Genomic DNA, 19454 nt, shown 5'->3' with positions numbered 1-19454 from the left:
TGTTGATTCCCGTGTTATTTCAAGCACCGGGGCCCAGCCGAGGCCCTCGGCTGGCCGGGCAGACATGTATTCAGCAGTTAATCTGACGGAGCATCTCCCCGCTATGTGTATTGGAGCGGCCCATTGTTTTCCTCTATAGATTAGCCTCACATAATCGAAAGGCTATAGACAGACTTGTCATTGCTTTGCACTAACATACTATAGCAACACAAAGATTCAATAAAATCAGAATGTTTTTGAACAATATATTTACTTCCATTAAATAAAACACAATCGTTTTTTTGGGATGTTTTGAAAAAAAAGACGAAAAAAAAAAAAACATGAGTCCGTACCAAATATTATACACAGAGAAAAAAACAACTTTTTTTTTTTTTTAGCAGGAACATTTTGTGTGTGTGTTGATGCTTCGTTTTTTTCCTCTTCTTTTTCTTCCTTTTTTAAATCCAGAATTGCTATTCTAAATCGATATTCACACAGACATTAATAATAAATTTATAATATGTTAGAAACACACATCTGGTGCGTTTTAGTATGTACATTCCCTTTTGTTTGCAAGCAAAACATGATTCCTTTTATTTTTTAAAGTTTTTTCTTTTTCCACATGCGTTGATAAATTGAACCTGGAGAGGACTGGAGGGTTATAGCGCATTCGCCTCGACAAACAGGAGATGATCATTCAAATATATACAACCTTATTAGTCAACAATTAACGTCCAAAATCCACCAGAAAAAGAGAAAAACTCATGACGAGATATGAAGAACAAAAACAGGCCTTTTTCCCTCTTTTTTTAAAATGTTTTTTTTTAAAACTGGTGCAGTGTGAAGCAGGCCCAGACGCATCAAAAAAAGGGAATAAAACCTAAAATCTCCCGTTTCAGTTTGACTCCGACCTGGAGTTGTTGAGCTTGTTTCAGTGGTTCAGTCTTCTCTAGTGCCCTTCTTGAAAAAAAAAAGAAGGATGAAAAAAAAGTAGTTTTAGTAGTCTCTTGTTCCTGTGGCCGGCTGCTTGTGATTACCAACACACTGCAAAAAATGACCACCGTAACAAGCCATTTGGTCTTGTAATCACCCTCGATGGGAAATCCCTCCCACCCCCACCCCCAAATAAATGGATGGAATATCCGCACTGGTTAGTAATGAGCAGTTTGGGGAAGTGGAAATATCTTGAAGGAAAATGCACGTCTCTGTCCAACTAGTACCAAGGAAATGCCACATGACCAAGAAATTCCCTAAATCACATGACTAAAGTACAATAATCGGCCAGGTTCCATTTAACTCCTTTTTTATTTTTTTTAGGAGAAAAAAAAACTAACACTAAGTTTCACTAGTAGCCTATAATGACTCGCCAAGGTGGTTATTGTTTTGCAGTGCAGGGTAGGTATTAGACTGGTCTGTCCACGGCGTATTGGCAAGCGCTCAGATTAGTGGCCGGATTCTGCACGTATCCAAAACTCGAGTGCTGCTTGGCTTTCAGTCTCAGGCTGGCCAGGCTGGAGTTACAAGTGTCCCTGTACACGTAGGGAGGGGTCGGAGGCGCGTAGGGGCACGCCGAGGTGGGCACCCCCGAGTTGAGAGACGGGTTACTGAGGTTGTTCAAGTTATTGAGGCTGTTGAGGCTGGAGCCCGGCACGCCGGTGACCGACGATGGCACCATGCTGGAAGTCATGGAGGATATGGAGTTGGACGGCGAGAACATGGTCTGCGAGGACAAAGGGTTGACGTTCATGGAGTTGAAGAAAGGGAAGCTTTTGGTGGACAACGAGGCCGACGTGAGGCCCTTGGCGGCCCAGTTGTTGTACGTGTAGCTGGGGTACATGTCTTCGTAGGGCTGCATGAGTCCGTTGAACTGCGGGCCGAAGCCGCTCTTGCAGAGCTCGGCTTGTTGGTTCCGCTCCCGTTTCCTCCACTTGGCTCTCCGGTTCTTGAACCAAACCTTAGAGCAAAGGAAACGCCGGCAGGTTAGAAATAATATTTATTAAGAATAAATAAAAATATATATATTTTAATGCCTTTATATTTATTGGTAATCTGGCTAGATTTATACGTTTTTTACTGACCCTATATACTTTAATTGTGTGTTTTTGGTGCTTACTTTGAATTCCACATTTAAATAGTTGTGATATTATATTTGCTCGCTATGAATCCGTATTCCAGACCGCTTTGAATCCGTCGTTATCTGAGCAGAATACACACCGCGGGCTTCTCACTGCGCCGTCTTAAGGCGGAGAGGATGTGTATTCCTCCGCAGGCTTCCACTAACACGCTGACCTTTAATCACACAGCACCAGGGCGGCAATCGCAAAAATACAAGCTTTGCACATCTTTCACACGAGCGGGAGAACGCCGCTGGTATCTGCCACCACCGACACAATGTCAACAGCTTCTACTGGTAACAACCTATCGGTGTGTAATTACACGTAACGGTCAAACGCTTCTTGTTTTTGTCCAATTTTATTCTGAAATTACTGGACAGATTAAAAGCATGTCGAGAACCGCACATTGTGTTCCGAAAATGGATTATTATCATTATCTGCAGAGGTTTTAAACTATATTTAGCCGACTATTAAAAACCATTCCATCTCATTTAAATTGAGCTTGAATCGGGAGTGTATTTAAACACAAATCAAACAACAACAAAACTGTCCTACATTATTTTTAGGGACGATTTTAGCCGTGCGTAAAGTTTGGTGTCCGTGCGTAATAATGATGAGGTAAACCGTTAACCGAGCGATTGGCCCAAATTAGCCGAAGTTATACACATGAATATTTTTTTCTTGTGCACCCAAGGGACTACTCACCCTGACGCGGGCCTCTGTGAGGTTGGTCCACACGGCTATCTCCTCTCTCGTGCTCATGTCCGGGTAGCGATTCCGCTGGAAAGTGGCCTCCAGTTCCTGCAGCTGCTGGCTGGTGAAGTGAGTCCTCTGCCGCCGCTGCCGCTTCTTTTTAGGGTCGTCTGAGGAGTCGTCGTTTTTATTTTGGTTCTTTTCTTTTTCTGTCAAGAGGAAAACAAGTTGATTCAGTCAGGCCCGCGCGTTTACAGAGAGTGAACCGAACTAAAACACGGAATCCCATGACACTGCTGGGATGTGGAGGAGCTGTTCCCCGTCGGATTTCACTGAGGGGAAAACAATCTAAAATAACCCCAATTACTCCTTTATATTTAGAAATATATATATTTATTTTGCTATTCTTCTTAATTTTATTGGATTTGATGATACATGTACCTTTTTTTTAAATGTAATCGGAGCACGCTGTATAAGAGACAATCTGTATTTAATTTACATAACACAAACTTTTCACAACACGCACACAGGCCAGTGTCAAAACGGATTGCCTGTGAATCAATTGACAGCTATTACGCCTAATTAGCGTGCACGTGAAACTCCCTTTGGATTAACGGGGAGCCACCGCTTGATGTCAAGAGGACATCTGCGGCGCCTCCGCCGAGAACATCTGCATCCCCCCGCGAGGTTCTTACCGACGGACTCCGGACTGGAGGTGTCCGACACCGTGTGCACCTCCGACCGGTGTTTAGAGTCCACAGACCGCTGCAGCGGCTGCAAAGTGGAGGCCATCGCCACAGCCGTGTGGTGCGTGGAGGCGAGTTTATTCCCCGTTACGTGGTGGTGGTGGTGGTCTGTGTTTAATGGATCCCTCATAGAGTTCATCGGTAAAGGAGATCGCACAACCGGCTGTCAAAAAAGCGCAGTAAGTCCCGTCAGTGCAACGAGGATGAGCGGAAAATCCGTCTGCGGAATGTGTTCAGTTCTCCAAAAATACGCACAGCGGAGCAGTTCCTCCCGCGGCTGAGATGAAACCGTGTTTCTGTTTAAAGTTGCTTTAAAAGGGGCCATTGAGTGCTGCCATACCAGCATCAGTGGTAAACCGCGGCTACCTCGGCTGACTATCAGAGTGACAAGGACAGGTAGGTGATATTAGATCCAGAGGCATACACACACTACACAGCTCTCTGTTCTGCTCAGCTGTTGCCTGCGCCTCTCCCCAGACTTGCCACGTCACTGCGTTGCGCCCGCCCATCTGGCACATCCTGACAGGCACATCCGTGTGGATGTGACGGCGCGTCCAGCCAACCGGAGCGCTCGGAAACGAGATATGTGTGCCAATGTGTTTATGCCGGGGCTGGCGCTTATTTCCCCCCTCTTCCAAATAAAAGCATGTAAAGAGAGCTGGGACGCACGGTGTACCCGCGGCGCGCGCGTCGCCGTTGCGCAGCAGCCCAAGACCAAATACAAATGAAAATAACACAGTTTGGCCTCATTTTACGAGATGGGTCCAGTGGCCCAGCAAAAACGATGCACTGATATTAAGACCCGAGCTGATGCAAAGGCTCTGTCGCCGCAGTTTACTCAGGGACTCGATGTGGATAAAGCGCTGCACCGAGCGGATTGTATGAAATAAAGAGAGACGCACAGTGAATATCAAACACAGCAGCCTGATACAGCACGATGGGTCCTCTGACAGGACACATATTTACAGGCACACATGCACAAAAAAGACATACACTTCAAATGTGCCAAAAATAAGTGTGCCATGCTGCGCCAAAAACTGTGCGCACGTCGACGGAGACGTACAATCTGGTGCAGCGGGGCGCAGAACGTTAATGCCATGTGTGCGCCAAAAGGCAATGGAGAAACGGGAAGTGAAAAGGTGGTTTACAAAAAAAGAAGACTTCAAGGCAAACAACCGCTAATGCATTGCGTTTTAACATTCCCATTGTAATCCTCAGATCCAACTCCATACTTGGATGTGAAGTACAACGTGACCAAACGGACTTAAATTGGCTTACTATCCACGAACGTCTCCGTATGCAGCCCGTCATACGAGTTGTGAAATGAGACGATCCTCTTGACCTCCCCGGAGTTGAGGTTCAAATATCCATTAAATCAACCCCACCGGAGCCACCGTTAACCACGCGGACTCGGTTTGTTGACGACGGATTACTTCATCCGGGTGCTTAACTGGATCTCTCCACTCACTTTGCGTTTGGACCCCTCAGTCGTTCCCAGCCAGCACTCCTGTAGTGCTTTCTTTTAATCTGATAAGACTCTCATTTGCCTAAGAATATCTGAAGGAGGGCTTTTTTTTTAATGAATTTGAGCCGATATGCCAGCAATTTCTTTTTTTCTTCTTTTTTAACCTATAACTCCCCAAAGATTGTGACGCGTAAAGGCAAAGTAAACATGTCTAATCAAACAAATGCGACTTTAATTTTCAAGGAGGGTTTTGGAGGGGTTTGGAGGTGGGAGAAATATCAGGAGGGTAACAGGTGAGTGAAGTGATGGACTGATCGAGGGGGGGGGGGGGGGGACCACGCTCACGCTAATTAAAGCGAATTAAAATCTGACTTTATTGCTTTTAATAAACGCTTGTCCCTTTTTGGGGGTTCTTACTCCATGACAGAGTCCGTTCATCGCCACCACTTCCCGGCTCCACGTGGCCGGGCGGACGCCCATTCAGCCGGGACATTTGGATTTGGCGCTGTTTAAGAAGTTGCGGGGCTAATCCCGTGAAAGCCCCTGATATATAAATACCAGCAGACCATAGACTGCATGCAGCACACGCGCACTCCGAGGGACGGAGGAGACTTTATTAAAACACCAGGAGCCAATCGCCTCTCATACAGGGCAATAAAACCTTGTTTGGGTCGTCTCGTGGCTAATTCAATCAGCACGATGCACATTTTAAGGCGGAATCATTCAATAGTGATGGATTTATTTTCATTAAGAGATTTTTTTAAATTAATTTGTTTTGCCTTAACGGTACAATCATGTTATTTTATGTACAGAAACGTCCGTTTTAAAATGCGGGGGGGATAATATGATTGATGAAAATAGAATTAGCCCTTTATATAATATTAATGAATGATATTGTGCATTGGATTAACCTGATTCTAAAAAAATAAAAGTTTGACATTTCAAGATAAAGCTTCCATTTTATTCAAAGTAACACCGATAAACTAATATGTTCCTTGTTGATGCCAAGCAGCAGGACAGTCGTGTTGCTCCTTTTCTCTTCCCGCCGTGTTGTCATAATAAACTTGAAGTGGATTATCGGTTTCCTCCTGAATGCTTTATCTCTCTTCTGCGGATTACACGCGCGCAATAGGCCTCCGCCATTGAGGGCCATTAATTAGCAATTCAGTCAATATAGGGAGGGAGACGACAAGGCTTTAACATTTATTTATTTTTACATAGGATTAAGGAGACATCAGATTCCTCTTTTAGTATATTCCTCCTCACGAATGGGCTTTCATTATACATTTAGTTTCCCCCGGAGTCAATCCAACCAGCGCTGCATATATTAAACACAAACAGTTGGTGCTGGGGTGTCTCTATTTGCAAGCCGACTCCCCCTCCCCGTGTGATTCAGTTTAATATTATTTATTTGAGTTATCCTATTATTCTTAATCGATGCCCCGTGATACTACACGAGCAGCCTGCCCTCCTGCCACCACAGTGCCCCATCAGTGTCGGGCTAAATGAGACGGAATGAGAGTTATCGGTTATTCGTTTAGGACCCTAACCAGACCTGATGTCGTTTCCCCGCCACGTTGGAGAATAATTAATAAATCCCAGACTGTGTCGAGCAAGGGACTGTGGCTTTCCCCTCAGTCTCTTGTTGCATTGTGGTATAGACGTTATTTAGTAAAAACATGTTTCGATGTCATGAATCGAATACAAAATAAAAAAGCCATATACATATGGCGACAAAAGGGTAGTAAATTTATAAAGTAGAGGTAGTGAAGTAGAAAATGTGCATCTATATGTTTATCTTCTAATTACAGCACATGATATCGCTCTCATCCGGATCTAATCCTCGGATGACGCCGTGAAGCTGCAGATCCGCGTCTGACCACCAGGTGTCGCTCTAACACAGCAAAACGCGCCGGATCCACCCGCCGCGCTTCTCCACACTGACCAACAAAAGAGGCCGAAATACCCGCGACTACCAACTTCTACTGCACAATAAATAGATTAAATGCACTTAAAAATCTAAAAAAGTGTCGCGTCACAAGTCTTGACATTTTGAAGAAGACAATTAAAGATTCTACAGTATTTTTGCCTTTTTAAAATATTTTTTTAATTAAAAGATGCTGAGTTTGTTTTTAAGAAACCTCACAAAAGAGGAAGACTTCAACCAAATTTATCTCAGAACCTATAGTGCTCATGTGAAATAAAACCAGGTTTTCAGATCAAAACATCTGTATTTCTGGCTGCTTTTACGACGGCGTAGAAGTAAATGAAACCAAGAGAGCTATTATTAATATCTATATCTATTTTAATGTGCTTTGGAAAGCCACACACGCCGTTGACTGGAATATAATAAGAACCGATTATGTACAGATGTAACTATAACAGTCTGTCCACAATAACCATGTTTCATCCTTTCTGTGATGTGAGGGAATTGCTCGGCATCGATGATGGATGACATACTCACCGATTTGCGCGCAGGTGGTGGCTAGTTTGCGGCAGTGGGAGTCCATTATGGCGGTGTGAGGAAACCGCTTCTGTAAAAACAGACAAAAGAGACACAAATAGCCATTAATTCTGGTAAAAAACAACCACGCTGCAGTCAATATTTATTTGGAGTATAATAACTAAACAAGTGTAATATACGATCAAAGTATACGTATTCGATTATTAGAGCAAAATGATGAAAATATTCAAAATGGCAAAATAAAAAAATAAAACATTCAAACATACGACTTCTCCAAGAGCATATCCTTAAAAAATATAGTAAAAATAAGTTATATCTCATCGGCGGTGCAGACATTGTTTATTGAAAGATTCTAATTATCATTCTGACGTGAACATTTCGTTGTTTAAAAAAATAAAATTGCATGAGTGAAATTAAATTATATCTGTGTTGTGAAATGCAAAACATTGCATGGCAAACATCTCTGGATTACAAATAAATAATAGAGGAAAAAAAAGATTTCTGACGCTTTATTCACTTGATTTTAAAACGACTTATAGTCTCAAGCTATATTTTATTCCCCGTCATATTGTGTTATATATTTTTCCAGTGTAATATTTATTTTTGGTGCAGTCTGAATATATAAAACATGAGCTGGATCTTGTGTTTTTTCTTTCTTTCTTCTGCTGCTTTTTTTTGTTGGTGCAGCCTGCAGTTGGAAGTGGAGTGATTCCGAAGTAAAATCATGGGATTAGAGTCTGATTGAGATGTCTGTCGGTGGGATATTACAAAATTCATTATCGCAGCCCTCATACTACCTCGATATGAAGTTACACAGATGGGGTTTTATTAGTCCAGGCTCGCACTGTTTGCTTATGATAATTCAAGTCGGGGGGAAATTTGCATGCAGTCATGCTGTTAACCATTTCCCCCTCAGTTCTTCTCTTCACCTGCTCTACATCATCTGTGAGGTTTATTTTTCTTCGTCTTCTTCTCCTGTTCCCTTTCTCTTATTTAGGAGATGCAGCTATTGGAGGTTAAGTTTTCACGGCGTGTACCTGCGCCACCTTTCCTCTCACCCATCCTCTGTGTCCCCACTGCAAAATGAAATAGTGGGGGTCAGGCTGTAAGGGTGTAAGGTCATTGGATGCGACTCAGTGTTATCTAATCAGTGAGATTTAATCGGAGGTCCTTCCAATACTTCAGCCTGCCTGCCGGTTGCTCCGCGGCCTCTGCAATCGACTGTTATTTATGTATTTTACAGTATTTTATTTTACTGTAAACACAAATATATATATGGCCTTTTAATTTTTTTTTTTTTACATCGAAGGATATATGTTTGATCTATTTCATCTCTTGTTGCTGGAGATTTAAAATGAATGGCATGCTATTCCTTAAAATGTACAGGAAATAAACATTTTGAAATGCTAATAAATAATAAAAAGTATGGTATTTACATTCTGGCCAAATTCATCTATATTATTGCGTTCATTAAAAAAATAAAAACAACCACATGGGAGAAAAAAAAGTCAGAAATAATGTATTGTATATATTTAACTGCGGGAGCCTATAATAGTATTAGTCCTGCAAATAACACTGCTAATTTCTGATAATGTTGTTCCTTTGTTTCTTGGTAATTAAGCTCGGTAATAAATATTATATGTGTATTTTACATCCCAGTGTATGTCCAGTATGGAGCGGTTTAAAGATCCAGCTGCGTTAATATTATGATTACTTCTATTAATCCCGTTCCTCCATTCATTCTCACCGCCACCAGCAGTGGCTGTGAGTCACGTGGCGCGAGGCCCAGTGCAGACAGAAAGCTGGCATATAGCCTCACGCCGGCTTTACTGGGGAAATTAACACAGTGGAGCATGAGACTGCAGCCTTTTACCGGGAGATGAATCGACTAACCTCCACCATATGGCCTCTGTAAGACCGTGAACGTCGCATCTGCCCCCCCCCCCCCACCACATACACCAAAATGTTTTCTCTCCAAATATTGCCCCACAAAAATGATGGAGAGGAGTGTACAACCAGTCAGAACTCACTGTACTCTCTCTGAAACAATAACAAGTATCAACAGGGTGATTTTTAATTCAGTAGGAATCTGTGTGAACTGAAATTACAACACACCGAGCATGTCGTTCTACAATGTTTAATTCCTCCGATACTTGAATCGATATTTTAACAGTTTCACGCAATCAAGCCCCTTAACTGCGCCCCCCCCCCCCCAACCCCTCTCTTTTTCATCCCCCCTCCTCCTCCACACTCCATCACATCTAATGATGCATCATTATCATCCGCCGACCTGGAAGGCGAACCCTGCCCTCACATTGCTTCGTGCCCCTTTTATGTTGCACGACTTTGAGTCAGAAACGCACCAAAAAAAGACACACACGCACACACACACACACACACACACACACATACACACACAACAACAAGAGGTGAGACAAGCCCCCCCCCCCTCACTTCTCTTGCATTTAGTCACATCTCAGTTTAACTTTATTTTATTTTAGCGCCATGTTCTCTTCCTCTGCGGCACTTACCAGCTGTAGACACCGGTGGGTTCTGGGTGTACCGGCAGTCGGAGGTTTTATTCTCTGGCGCAGAGATAAATTCCACTGTCCAAAAACGCGCACGTGACACCAGCGGGGGGTTCTGTTTTTTTTCTTTAAAGAGCGTCAAAAAAAATGCTGCCAACTTTCAAGGTCCAGTGTGGCGCTCAAGTCTAAGTTTCTTGTCCGGAAATGTGAGCCTTGTGTCGTGGATGTGGCTCCCCACGCTATGTTATCCCGGCAACCAAAAAAAAAGGGGGTGGAAAAAAAGAAGAGACGCGGCGCTATACCTTTGCGGATAGTTTCATTTATGCGCATAAATAAGCATCTGTTTACGGGGCGAGGAGAAGCGCTTTCATCCGAGTCTCCCCTTGGTTCGTCCTCTTCTGTCTTCCTCAACTTTTTCCCCCTTGAAAGACGCTGCGAGAGTGGTGCATTTTTGTTCTCCTCCTTTTGAGCTCAGAGGCACCCTGTGTTTGTGTGTACGTGTGTGCGCGCGCGCCTTTTGTAAAGGGGTGTGTGTGTGTGTTTGTGTATGTATGCGCCTGTGTAGCGCAGAGGGCAAACTTGGAGCCTCTTAACTTCCAACAATCAAACAAAAATGCAGTAGCCACCTTTTTTTTATATTTATATATTTTTTAAAGCGCTCACGCAATGTTTAAAAAAAATTAAACAACAACTTGATATGCCTGTTGGCCACGGTGCGTTCACTGTCATATTGCACAATCTGAGGCGCAGGCATGCAAAACAAGCCAAATTGTTCAATTTGCCAAACCACAACCGGCAATTTACAACAATTTCAACTCCTCTGCTTATTATCTAAACACAAATAACCATCCATACCCCGGGATGTATGAATAAAGAGCCACTTCAGGCTTGTTCATTTAAAGAAGTATTGTATTTACAATCACAGATGCACATAGCCTATTATGTAACACATTTGAGCCTAATTGAAGCTCAATTAATCCCATTGTTTAACCATTATTCAGCCACTGATTGCACACACGATTTAACACATATCAAACGCAATATTTTTAATATTGAGAGAGGAAAAAAACCAACTCAAACTAATTTTAATGTGCGCTCCTGCAGGGCCAGACAGAGCTCCGGTCGGGTTGCGGATTTACGTGCAGATGAAGCGAACAGCTGGCTCGGATGCAAATGTCCTTTTTATGGATCCGTTCCGTTAGATACAGACTGGTGGTGTTCTCTCTCTCTCTCTCTCTCTCTCTCTCTCTCTCTCTCTCTCTCTCTCTCTCTCTCTCCGCATCTTAAGCGAGGCGAGCAGACCGGACGCGGGCCCGCGCCTAATCCCGCTTTTACATTTTTAGTCATACTCCCATTAAAGCGGTAATTAATGCGCACATCCACACGGGAATATCGAGGCGATAGGGGACGCTGAAGCAAAGCAAGCCCCCACACCCCCCCTTCTAAATAGCATTTGGTGAAGCATGCATGGTTTTGAATACTTGTCACACACACACACACACACACACACACACACACACACACACACACACACACACACACACACAGGTGATGAGCTCGATGTCTTATCACAAAGGAGGGCACTATACAAGAAGCGATGCCATTTATTTATTTAAATATGATTATTGCTTATAGATGTGGTTTATTCATTCAGGACTATAGACTATAGGCCCAAGAAGGCCATATTTCTTATTATTCTCCCCCCCCCCCCCACACTCGCCTTAACGCACGTGCAGGCAGAAAAAAAGGAGCTTTGGTCAAATGCAAATAAATATGGGGACACAATCAATAAAATGTTTTTTATTTGCCAACACAGCTCGCTCATGGGTCTTCGAAAAAAGAAAAAGTGACCCGTGCGTTTTAATATCAGATGTTGAGATATATATATATATATATGAATATATGACAGCAGCTCAAAGCACAAACATGGCGCACGCGCACGATCACAAAAAAAAAAAAGCAGGCGAGCGAGGAACAAAAAAACGACCCGCATGAAACCATCCCGCCCCGCATCGCGCACGTCCTCAAATCACGCCCCGCACGCACGCACGCGCAGGAAAAAGAAAAAAAAAAGAGGTGGAGAGGCGTGATGTGATGGCTCGGCTCTATTATTCTCCTTCTTACTTTCTTTATAAGAAAGAAAGGGGAGGAAGAAAGAAAGAAGAAAGAAAAGGTCCAGAGGCTCCTCTTCCTCACGCAGAAAGGTGCAGAGGAATGCCTGAAGTTCACAGGACGCTGCCGGGGAGGCGACATCTTTCGCCTCGGGGGGCAAAACCCGCGGCTTCTTTTCATTTCAAGCGCTTATCGATCCGCCGTCGTCATCTTTGGCGACGCTGAAGGACACTTGAAAATAATTTTCTGACAGGCGGCTGTGACGCGAAGGAACCGGGGCGACCTGCTCTGCTGCCGGTTAACGAGCCCGTCAGCCCCCCGGTGCGTCGGTACAGTTTGGGCATTTCAACTTTTACCCCCTTCTGGAGAGGACTTTCAAACACTCTCTTTCCATGCGTAATAGCGCGCATGCAAGCCTCAAAAACACACACGCACCCAACCCCCCCTCCACACACACGCACACACATCCAAAATGCACTTTTTTCTAAAGTGGGCAAACCTATTTATTCTGAATTTATATTATTTAATGAATTCACTTCACAGACTTAAAAAAATGCATAAAACACAATATATATATATAGACATACATACATACACACACACACATATATATACATATATATATTATTGAGATCTGTAAAGCCTGACAGCGATATGATTTATTCAAAATGACCAAATATGCATGCTCAAAGCTTATAAACTGGAAATAGGCTCAAGCATCATGACCTGTTACCTCCAATAAGCTTTGAAATGTCATGTGGAATTCCATTGTGTGCCAAATTGCACTTTGTAAATAAAAAAAGGGGCTTCATTTCACAATACGACTAATAATCTATGTGTCAAAGAGCATCTTGCTCAATAAGTAATGGATTAAGTTGCAGTTCAAATCAGACAGAAACGTCTCTGATTCCTCTTCCACGTCATTAAAAGTGAATCGAAACCTTTTTACTTCTTCCCCACAGCAGAGAAACCGACTCGTCCATGTCATCCATCGTCGTGTTGCACTGGGAAGCTCGAGTATTGCAGATGTGAAACGGTTCCATTATTCAGAGGTGCTCTTTTCACTGAGAAACCAGCCTGCCCCCCCCCCCCCTCCCCCCTCTGTTTTTAGCCTCAAACCACATGCAATTGTCGCCTAGTATTCCGTCTGGCCAACACTCTGTGGCCGTGTAATAAAATGTGGAGTCAAATTGGTGTTTCCAAACCCGCAAATCTCTAAACAAATCAGTTTATGTACGGCTAATATGTTAGAAATAAAGCAATGGCTGGAACTTTTAGCTTTTATTGTGGGAGGGGGGGGGGGGGGACGTGACTTTCTCCACAATTGAGGGGAGGAGGAAGGAGAAGAGGAGAAAAATGAGCATGAATAGGAGTTTTGATGAGTCTTTCTCCTTCGAGACCGAAACATCCTGTGTGCGTTTCAATTTGTCGAGTATCACTCCAAGAACGTTATTAGCGAAAAACGCTGCGTACAATTAACCAAATTAAAAGCGTGGCCCTGTGATGGCTCTCGAGCTCGTTGAGCGGCTTTACGCCTGATCCTCGCTATTCCGGCTCGGTCGCAGCACCGAGAGGGAGATGAGCTGCACCGGCGCTAAGCACTGCGACTCAGCAACACGGCTTGTGGTTTTGGACCAGTTATGCACAAGGCCAGTAAATGACTTACACCGTGGGCTACCCTCACTCCTCCCGGCTACCACGCTGTATATTTAAAAAGCACTCGGCTCTTCGTCTTTGTCTTCTTCTGTAATTATCCTATCCTGGGCTTCCAAAGAAAATGCTCGGCTGATGTCATCGTGGTTTTGGCCACCCGAGTCCTCTAATATTAATCCCATGCGTGAGGCGGCTTCAAGTGAATAACAATTACTTTGAATTAAACTCTGGTCCACGCTTTCATGTGAACACTTTACCTCCTGTCATTGCCGTGGTCAGTCGGACGAGCCCGTCTCCAATTCCATGACATGGCTTCGGTCAAGCGTGATTAGAAAATGTCGCCGAGACTCGGACGGCATTCATAACGCCGACAGCCGCAGACGGGCGTTTTTGTTGTTGTTGGTATTTTTATGGCGCGCGGTTGATCTTGGGGAAAAATAATCGTCGGTGCATGCATAAACACATGCGGCCTCCGCCTTAATCACAGGTGCGAGCAGGCCGATAAATTGCTCAAGCAGGTCTCTGATCAATTACACGAAAAATCAATAGGAAGCTGCCACTAACCCGCCTAAGGGGAAATCGGCCAAGAATGAAATTGGTGTGATAAAATGACTATGATGCCTCCCACCCCGTCAATAACATGTAAAACAATTCAGCTACATGTTAACTCTCCTGTCAGCAGACCTGAGGTGGACCCAAAGGTCACCACTGGAATCAGCTTAGTCCTAATTGGTCTACTGTGGCAGAGAGAGGGCATGAGGAGGAGGAGGAAGGGAAGGGAAGGAGTGTAGCATGGATGATATGATATGTGCAAAAACACACAATTTATTTATGTTTTTTTTGGGGGGCGGGGGTACAAATATATATATATATATTTGTAGGTACAGAAATAACCTAATGAATTGTAATTCATGCCAGGCGGCAACCTTCGGCTCTCACGAGTGAAGCCAATGCAGAAGAGTCTGAAACGTGCATTCTCTCTGCTGGCCAGCAGGGGGCGACTGCTCCGGTTGCATAAAGAAAGAAGTCTGCGACTGTTTGGTCTAAAGTCTAAAAAAAATGGCTCTACTTCTCACTTGATTCATCAGTTAACATTGTAAACACGAGTTTAAAGCCTCAAGTGGTCCGATTTAGAGTAAAATAGACCATAAAGCAGAGCAGGATTTAGGGCGAGGCTACCTTGTGATTGACAGGTGGGCTGTCCCTACCAGAGCCGTATAAGACGTCTCTACGTCACTCTTTCGCGGTCCTAATATGGTAATTGCTGTTCACAGGTTGCACAAACCAACGGGTGACATCACAATGACAACGTCCACTACCTCTGTACCCACGCACACTTTAGCCAGGCCCTCGCTAAAGGAAGTCAGGCTAACGTAGCCTAAAGAGCGTCAAAGGAAAAATCTCTCCAAAATAGATTCATTTAGCAGTCTTCTAGCAGCGTTAATGGGATTTCTTTTTGAAAACACAATCGTGGGATTATTATAAGACCCATTTGTGGGAGCCCTTTCCTGACTATTGCTGCACAAACAGGAAATAACTTTGACCACGGAGGAATGGTGTACACGCGGTGTAATGCTAGGCCTTGGCATTCCTTCCCACGTCTCTGTATCCAATAGTGTCCTCGTGATATAGAACGGACGACCATGTTTACAACGGGCGAGCGTTCACATTGCCGCCTGAAGATGATTGGCAGCAGTCTTCTGGGAGTTAAAGAAATTGTTCATCGACAACCTATCGCACTATCATCATTAAATTTAACTTTTATTACGTTTTCGACGGACCTTGGCTGTCCCAAGACATTCATATTGGTTTGGCCTTCAAGCACTCGTGTGAAGTCGGTTTCATCCGAACTTTCGGAATAAAATACGTCAGAAACCGATAACGCGAGAAACTCCGATACGACTAACGAGGCCTCGATGAACGAAACAACGGAAACATTGTTAGAAGCGTGAAAGAGATCGATGCAGCGGCGCGATTGTTGTCGACTTGGTTCGACTTCGCTAACTGCTTCTTTGTTGACTGAACATTGGTTGGTTATGACAACACAACAAGTCCAAGCAGACACTGCGAACAGGATTTTAACGTCAGGAACGGAATAACTTAAAAAACATCGTCCTTGTTAACCTGATAATCGGACGGTATTTAGTCCACAAAATGAGATGAACGTGAGAAGACCGACGTTGAGAAAGGGGATTTAACGAGTTTACAAAAAACCTCGCTATAGACGCAGGTCCAAAAGATCACCTCCGAAAGGAAGATACGAGACTACAAAGATAAGATATGAAGATGGAGAGGCACAGAAGGAGAAATGGAGGGAGCGAGTGGGGAGGGAGGGAGGGAGGCTAATCTGGAATCAGGATGCTAGTCTCATGCCCTGTGCTCTGATTAGTTCCGGTGTTTCGTGCTCGCCTCCCCTGTTCACGGAGCCCCGTCGCCCGGCTGAGCCGTAAACGACTACATGGCGCTTTTTTCGCCACAACACACCCGACCAACCCCCGCGTTGACGACGTCAAGGCGGGGGGAGTGGGGGTCAACATCCACCCGTACGCTGTAAGGTACAGTGTCATATCACTTTTATACGTGGCTGATTTTTTTGGAAAGAAACAGCGTTATACAACCGTCTCTCTCTCTCTCTCCTTGGGAGACCACGTTGAACAATGTCACACACATAAAGACCCTCGACACCCCCTTTTGGCCTTTTCCCTTCAAGTCAGTACTTCAGTTGGTGGAACGTGGTGGATGTTCACGCTGGATACAAGACTTGCTGTGTGTGTGTTTGTGTGTGTGTGTGTGTGTGCAGTGGTTTCGTGGAGGAGAGAAAGCAGGCCGTGTGTGAATGTGAGGGGGGGGGGGGGGGCTCGTCTAATCCAGTCCCAGTGTGAAACTGTTGACATTTGTGCTTTTTCCCCCTTCATTATGTGACTGGGGCTGTTTTGCGCTGGATTAGCTACAAATCTCCCATGCAGCACATTCAGCATGCCACGAGTAGTTTAACTTCATTAATAATGGATGAAGAGATTGTAATCCAGGAGTAGGAGAGCATGGAGGAGCACGATACACGGAGAGGGGGCATCCCACCGGTTCAATGTTTTTTCTTCTTTCTTTTTTCTGCCGTTCCTCCACGGCGATTCGCTGTTTTGCCGATGACACAACCTTTTATCGCATCGATAGTTGCCCGCGATCCACAAAGGTAGGGGCGTGTCATCGAATACGTCGAGCGGTGAATAAAAGAGGGAGGGGGGGGACTTGGTAAATCTCGGCGGTGCATATGCTAGTATCTTCCATTGATTGTGTTTACTCAAGCTTCTCATTGCAGACTATTATCGAAGACCGGGGGACACACCCCGGCCTAACAGCAGGATGAGGGAGATTAAAGGTGTACGGATTCACAATTTCTTTCCCCACTGCCAGCTTTTGATTTCTGTCAACAGCGTGGAGATGCAATAAAACACCTTCAATCTGGTGGGGAGACGTGTTGCGTAAGAATAATGCCACTTTTATGAGACTATTATACATTTTATGGTATTGAGTTATTATCTTTTCGACTGGCATGGATGAAGCACAAATAACATCTTTACAGTCATGATCTGAATAAATTCCCAGTATAGAAAATAATGCAGTTTATATGTTGTGTCGACAGAAATAGCTTTAAAAGAGATACGTTTAAGAAGAATTAAATATCACTGGCTATGATTAGTTATCATGTTCTGATTCTTCCCTTTGCACTTTGGATTTGAACAAGAGCTGAACCCAAGCCGTGTAAAGATAACTCGGAGTTTTGAACTGCTTGAAACAATTTGCTTGAAAGAATCTTGTCGGCGAACAGAACTACGAGATCACTGCTTTCGAAATGGCCCTTGAAATGGCCGCATCTCCTTAAATCCTTAAGTGTTCTCGATTTAGAAATCAGTGAAATTTTTTTAGTTTTAGGGTGAAGAGTTCGCAGAATGATGTCAGGCCTGTTGGGGGAAAAATAATTAGTTTTTGGAAAGTGACACTCAGTCGACGATTTCTCCTGCAAAAGGATATTTGAAAACACTTATTTGGGTTTAAGGATATTAAATCTTCAAAATTCAGCATTACAATTTCAGAAAAAAGATGGCGTCTGAGAATTCTTTTAAATTCTAAAATATATACGTATGTTGTGGAAACCATATGGAACGATGACGGGCGAACGTCATAGCGCTAGGATATAATCCAACGGTCACCTGACCCTCACTTGGTTGGTTTTGAGAGTCGAAACCCGACTAATTGTATAAACCTTTTTACTTTATCATACTAATACAAGTATTACTTATGGTACTTTTGTAGTTCGACTATGTTGAGGAAATGTTACTTCCTGTATTCTTGTTGTTCTTAGTTTGTACTCTAGGTTGAAATGCACTTATTGTAAGTCGCTTTGGATAAAAGCGTCTGCTAAATGACATGTAATGTAATGTAATGTATTTACTTAACATTTAACATTTAAATGCAACACGAGCGATCTGTTAGGTAACTTTACGGGACGGCGTGCTGCGTCCAGCATCTCCTCCCCCCGCTGTGATATGTACGCACCTCATAAACTGGGAGGATAATGAGTTATAAATGAAAGATGTAACTGTGGTCATGTTGAGTTGAGGAGTATTCATCTCGTGTGTGTGTCTCTCACAGGGCAGGACTCCTCTGTTTTTGTCTCACTCCTGGGGCAGCTGAGGCTGGACGTCATCCCAGGACGACCCAGACCCACCACAGACCTTTGGGAAGCTCCTCACACACAGGAAGCTGTCAGCAGCTGTTTGCATCTGCTCAGAAAATCAAGGAGACAGACGGTTCAGGCTGAACGAGAAAAAAATCATTCTCAAAGCTTTAAAGTATTTAATTTGTCACATAGAATACAGTATGTTCATGTAAACTGTATGTACGGTATTAATACCGGGTAGCACAAGAAAATAAATGTTCAACAAACCTACTAAATATGTCTTTATATTAGATACTATATAATAATATTTCTGATATAATTAAATAAACGGACAATGTGTGAAACTTTCTATAGAATAAATATCAACCCTAACCTCCTAACAACTTTATTTTGAATATCTTTGTGACATGTTTCTTATTTTCCAGACTTTAAAGTCAGTGTTTTTACTTTCTTGCTTATCATAATTTAAAATGTTTAATATTTTCAATTGACTCAAAGGCATTACTGATATAAGTATTGCTACGCGTAATATTAAATGTCGACATAAAATCGATAAAATTGAGAGCTTTAGATAATTGCCTGCAAAGTTCTTAACAATTTTATTCAAATGAACTCCTAAACAATTGTAATCCGAACTGATTGTGTACCAGAACAGAACGTAATGACACATACATGTAGGTGCAAGGGTACAATGTGGGATACTAATATATAAGGGAGAGACAATGTGGGAACGTAATATTAATTTATGTCATTATCATTTGTATAACACTGCTGCTCATTTCAAAATGATCATACAACATACCAACACTGGAGAGACTCACAATATAGAAACACATAGACAATAACTACAAGGTACATTTGTGTTTTTACTTGGAACCACATTGAGGTCAAGCTAAAAGAGGTCAGGTACATACTGTTGGCGTAAATAGATCAATGAAACATTTGAGAGTCATTGCACGATATATCAAAATGACATTTTGAAATGACAAGTGCATCTCATAATTTGGTTCTGTTCTGAGAAC

At 43.3% G+C, this 19454-nt stretch overlaps 1 protein-coding gene across 4 annotated transcripts in view; it reads right to left on the bottom strand.

Moving 5' to 3' along the window:
- Positions 1-231: 231 nt before the first annotated feature.
- pitx2 (paired-like homeodomain 2) overlaps positions 232-19454 on the bottom strand; it is a 60005-nt gene continuing 40782 nt past the window's right edge. Inside the window, exons 1-4 of one of the 4 annotated variants that reach the window (XM_056439743.1) lie at positions 9993-10437; positions 7462-7531; positions 2799-2995; positions 232-1933 (exon numbers count right to left, since the gene is read on the bottom strand). In XM_056439743.1, the coding sequence (XP_056295718.1) occupies positions 1382-1933; positions 2799-2995; positions 7462-7507 (795 nt within the window). In that variant the 5' untranslated portion in view covers positions 7508-7531; positions 9993-10437 and the 3' untranslated portion in view covers positions 232-1381. Of the gene's footprint in view, positions 1934-2798; positions 2996-3481; positions 3979-7461; positions 7532-9175; positions 9260-9992; positions 10438-19454 lie in introns of those variants that run through there. The other 3 variants (XM_056439742.1, XM_056439740.1, XM_056439741.1) reach the window with 3 other exon arrangements.

Source organism: Pseudoliparis swirei, chromosome 19 (genome assembly GCF_029220125.1).
Source record: "Pseudoliparis swirei isolate HS2019 ecotype Mariana Trench chromosome 19, NWPU_hadal_v1, whole genome shotgun sequence".
In the NCBI taxonomy this organism is placed as follows: Eukaryota; Metazoa; Chordata; class Actinopteri; order Perciformes; family Liparidae; genus Pseudoliparis; species Pseudoliparis swirei.
Note: the sequence above shows the minus strand (reverse complement) of the source record. Positions and strands in the feature narration are given on the sequence as shown.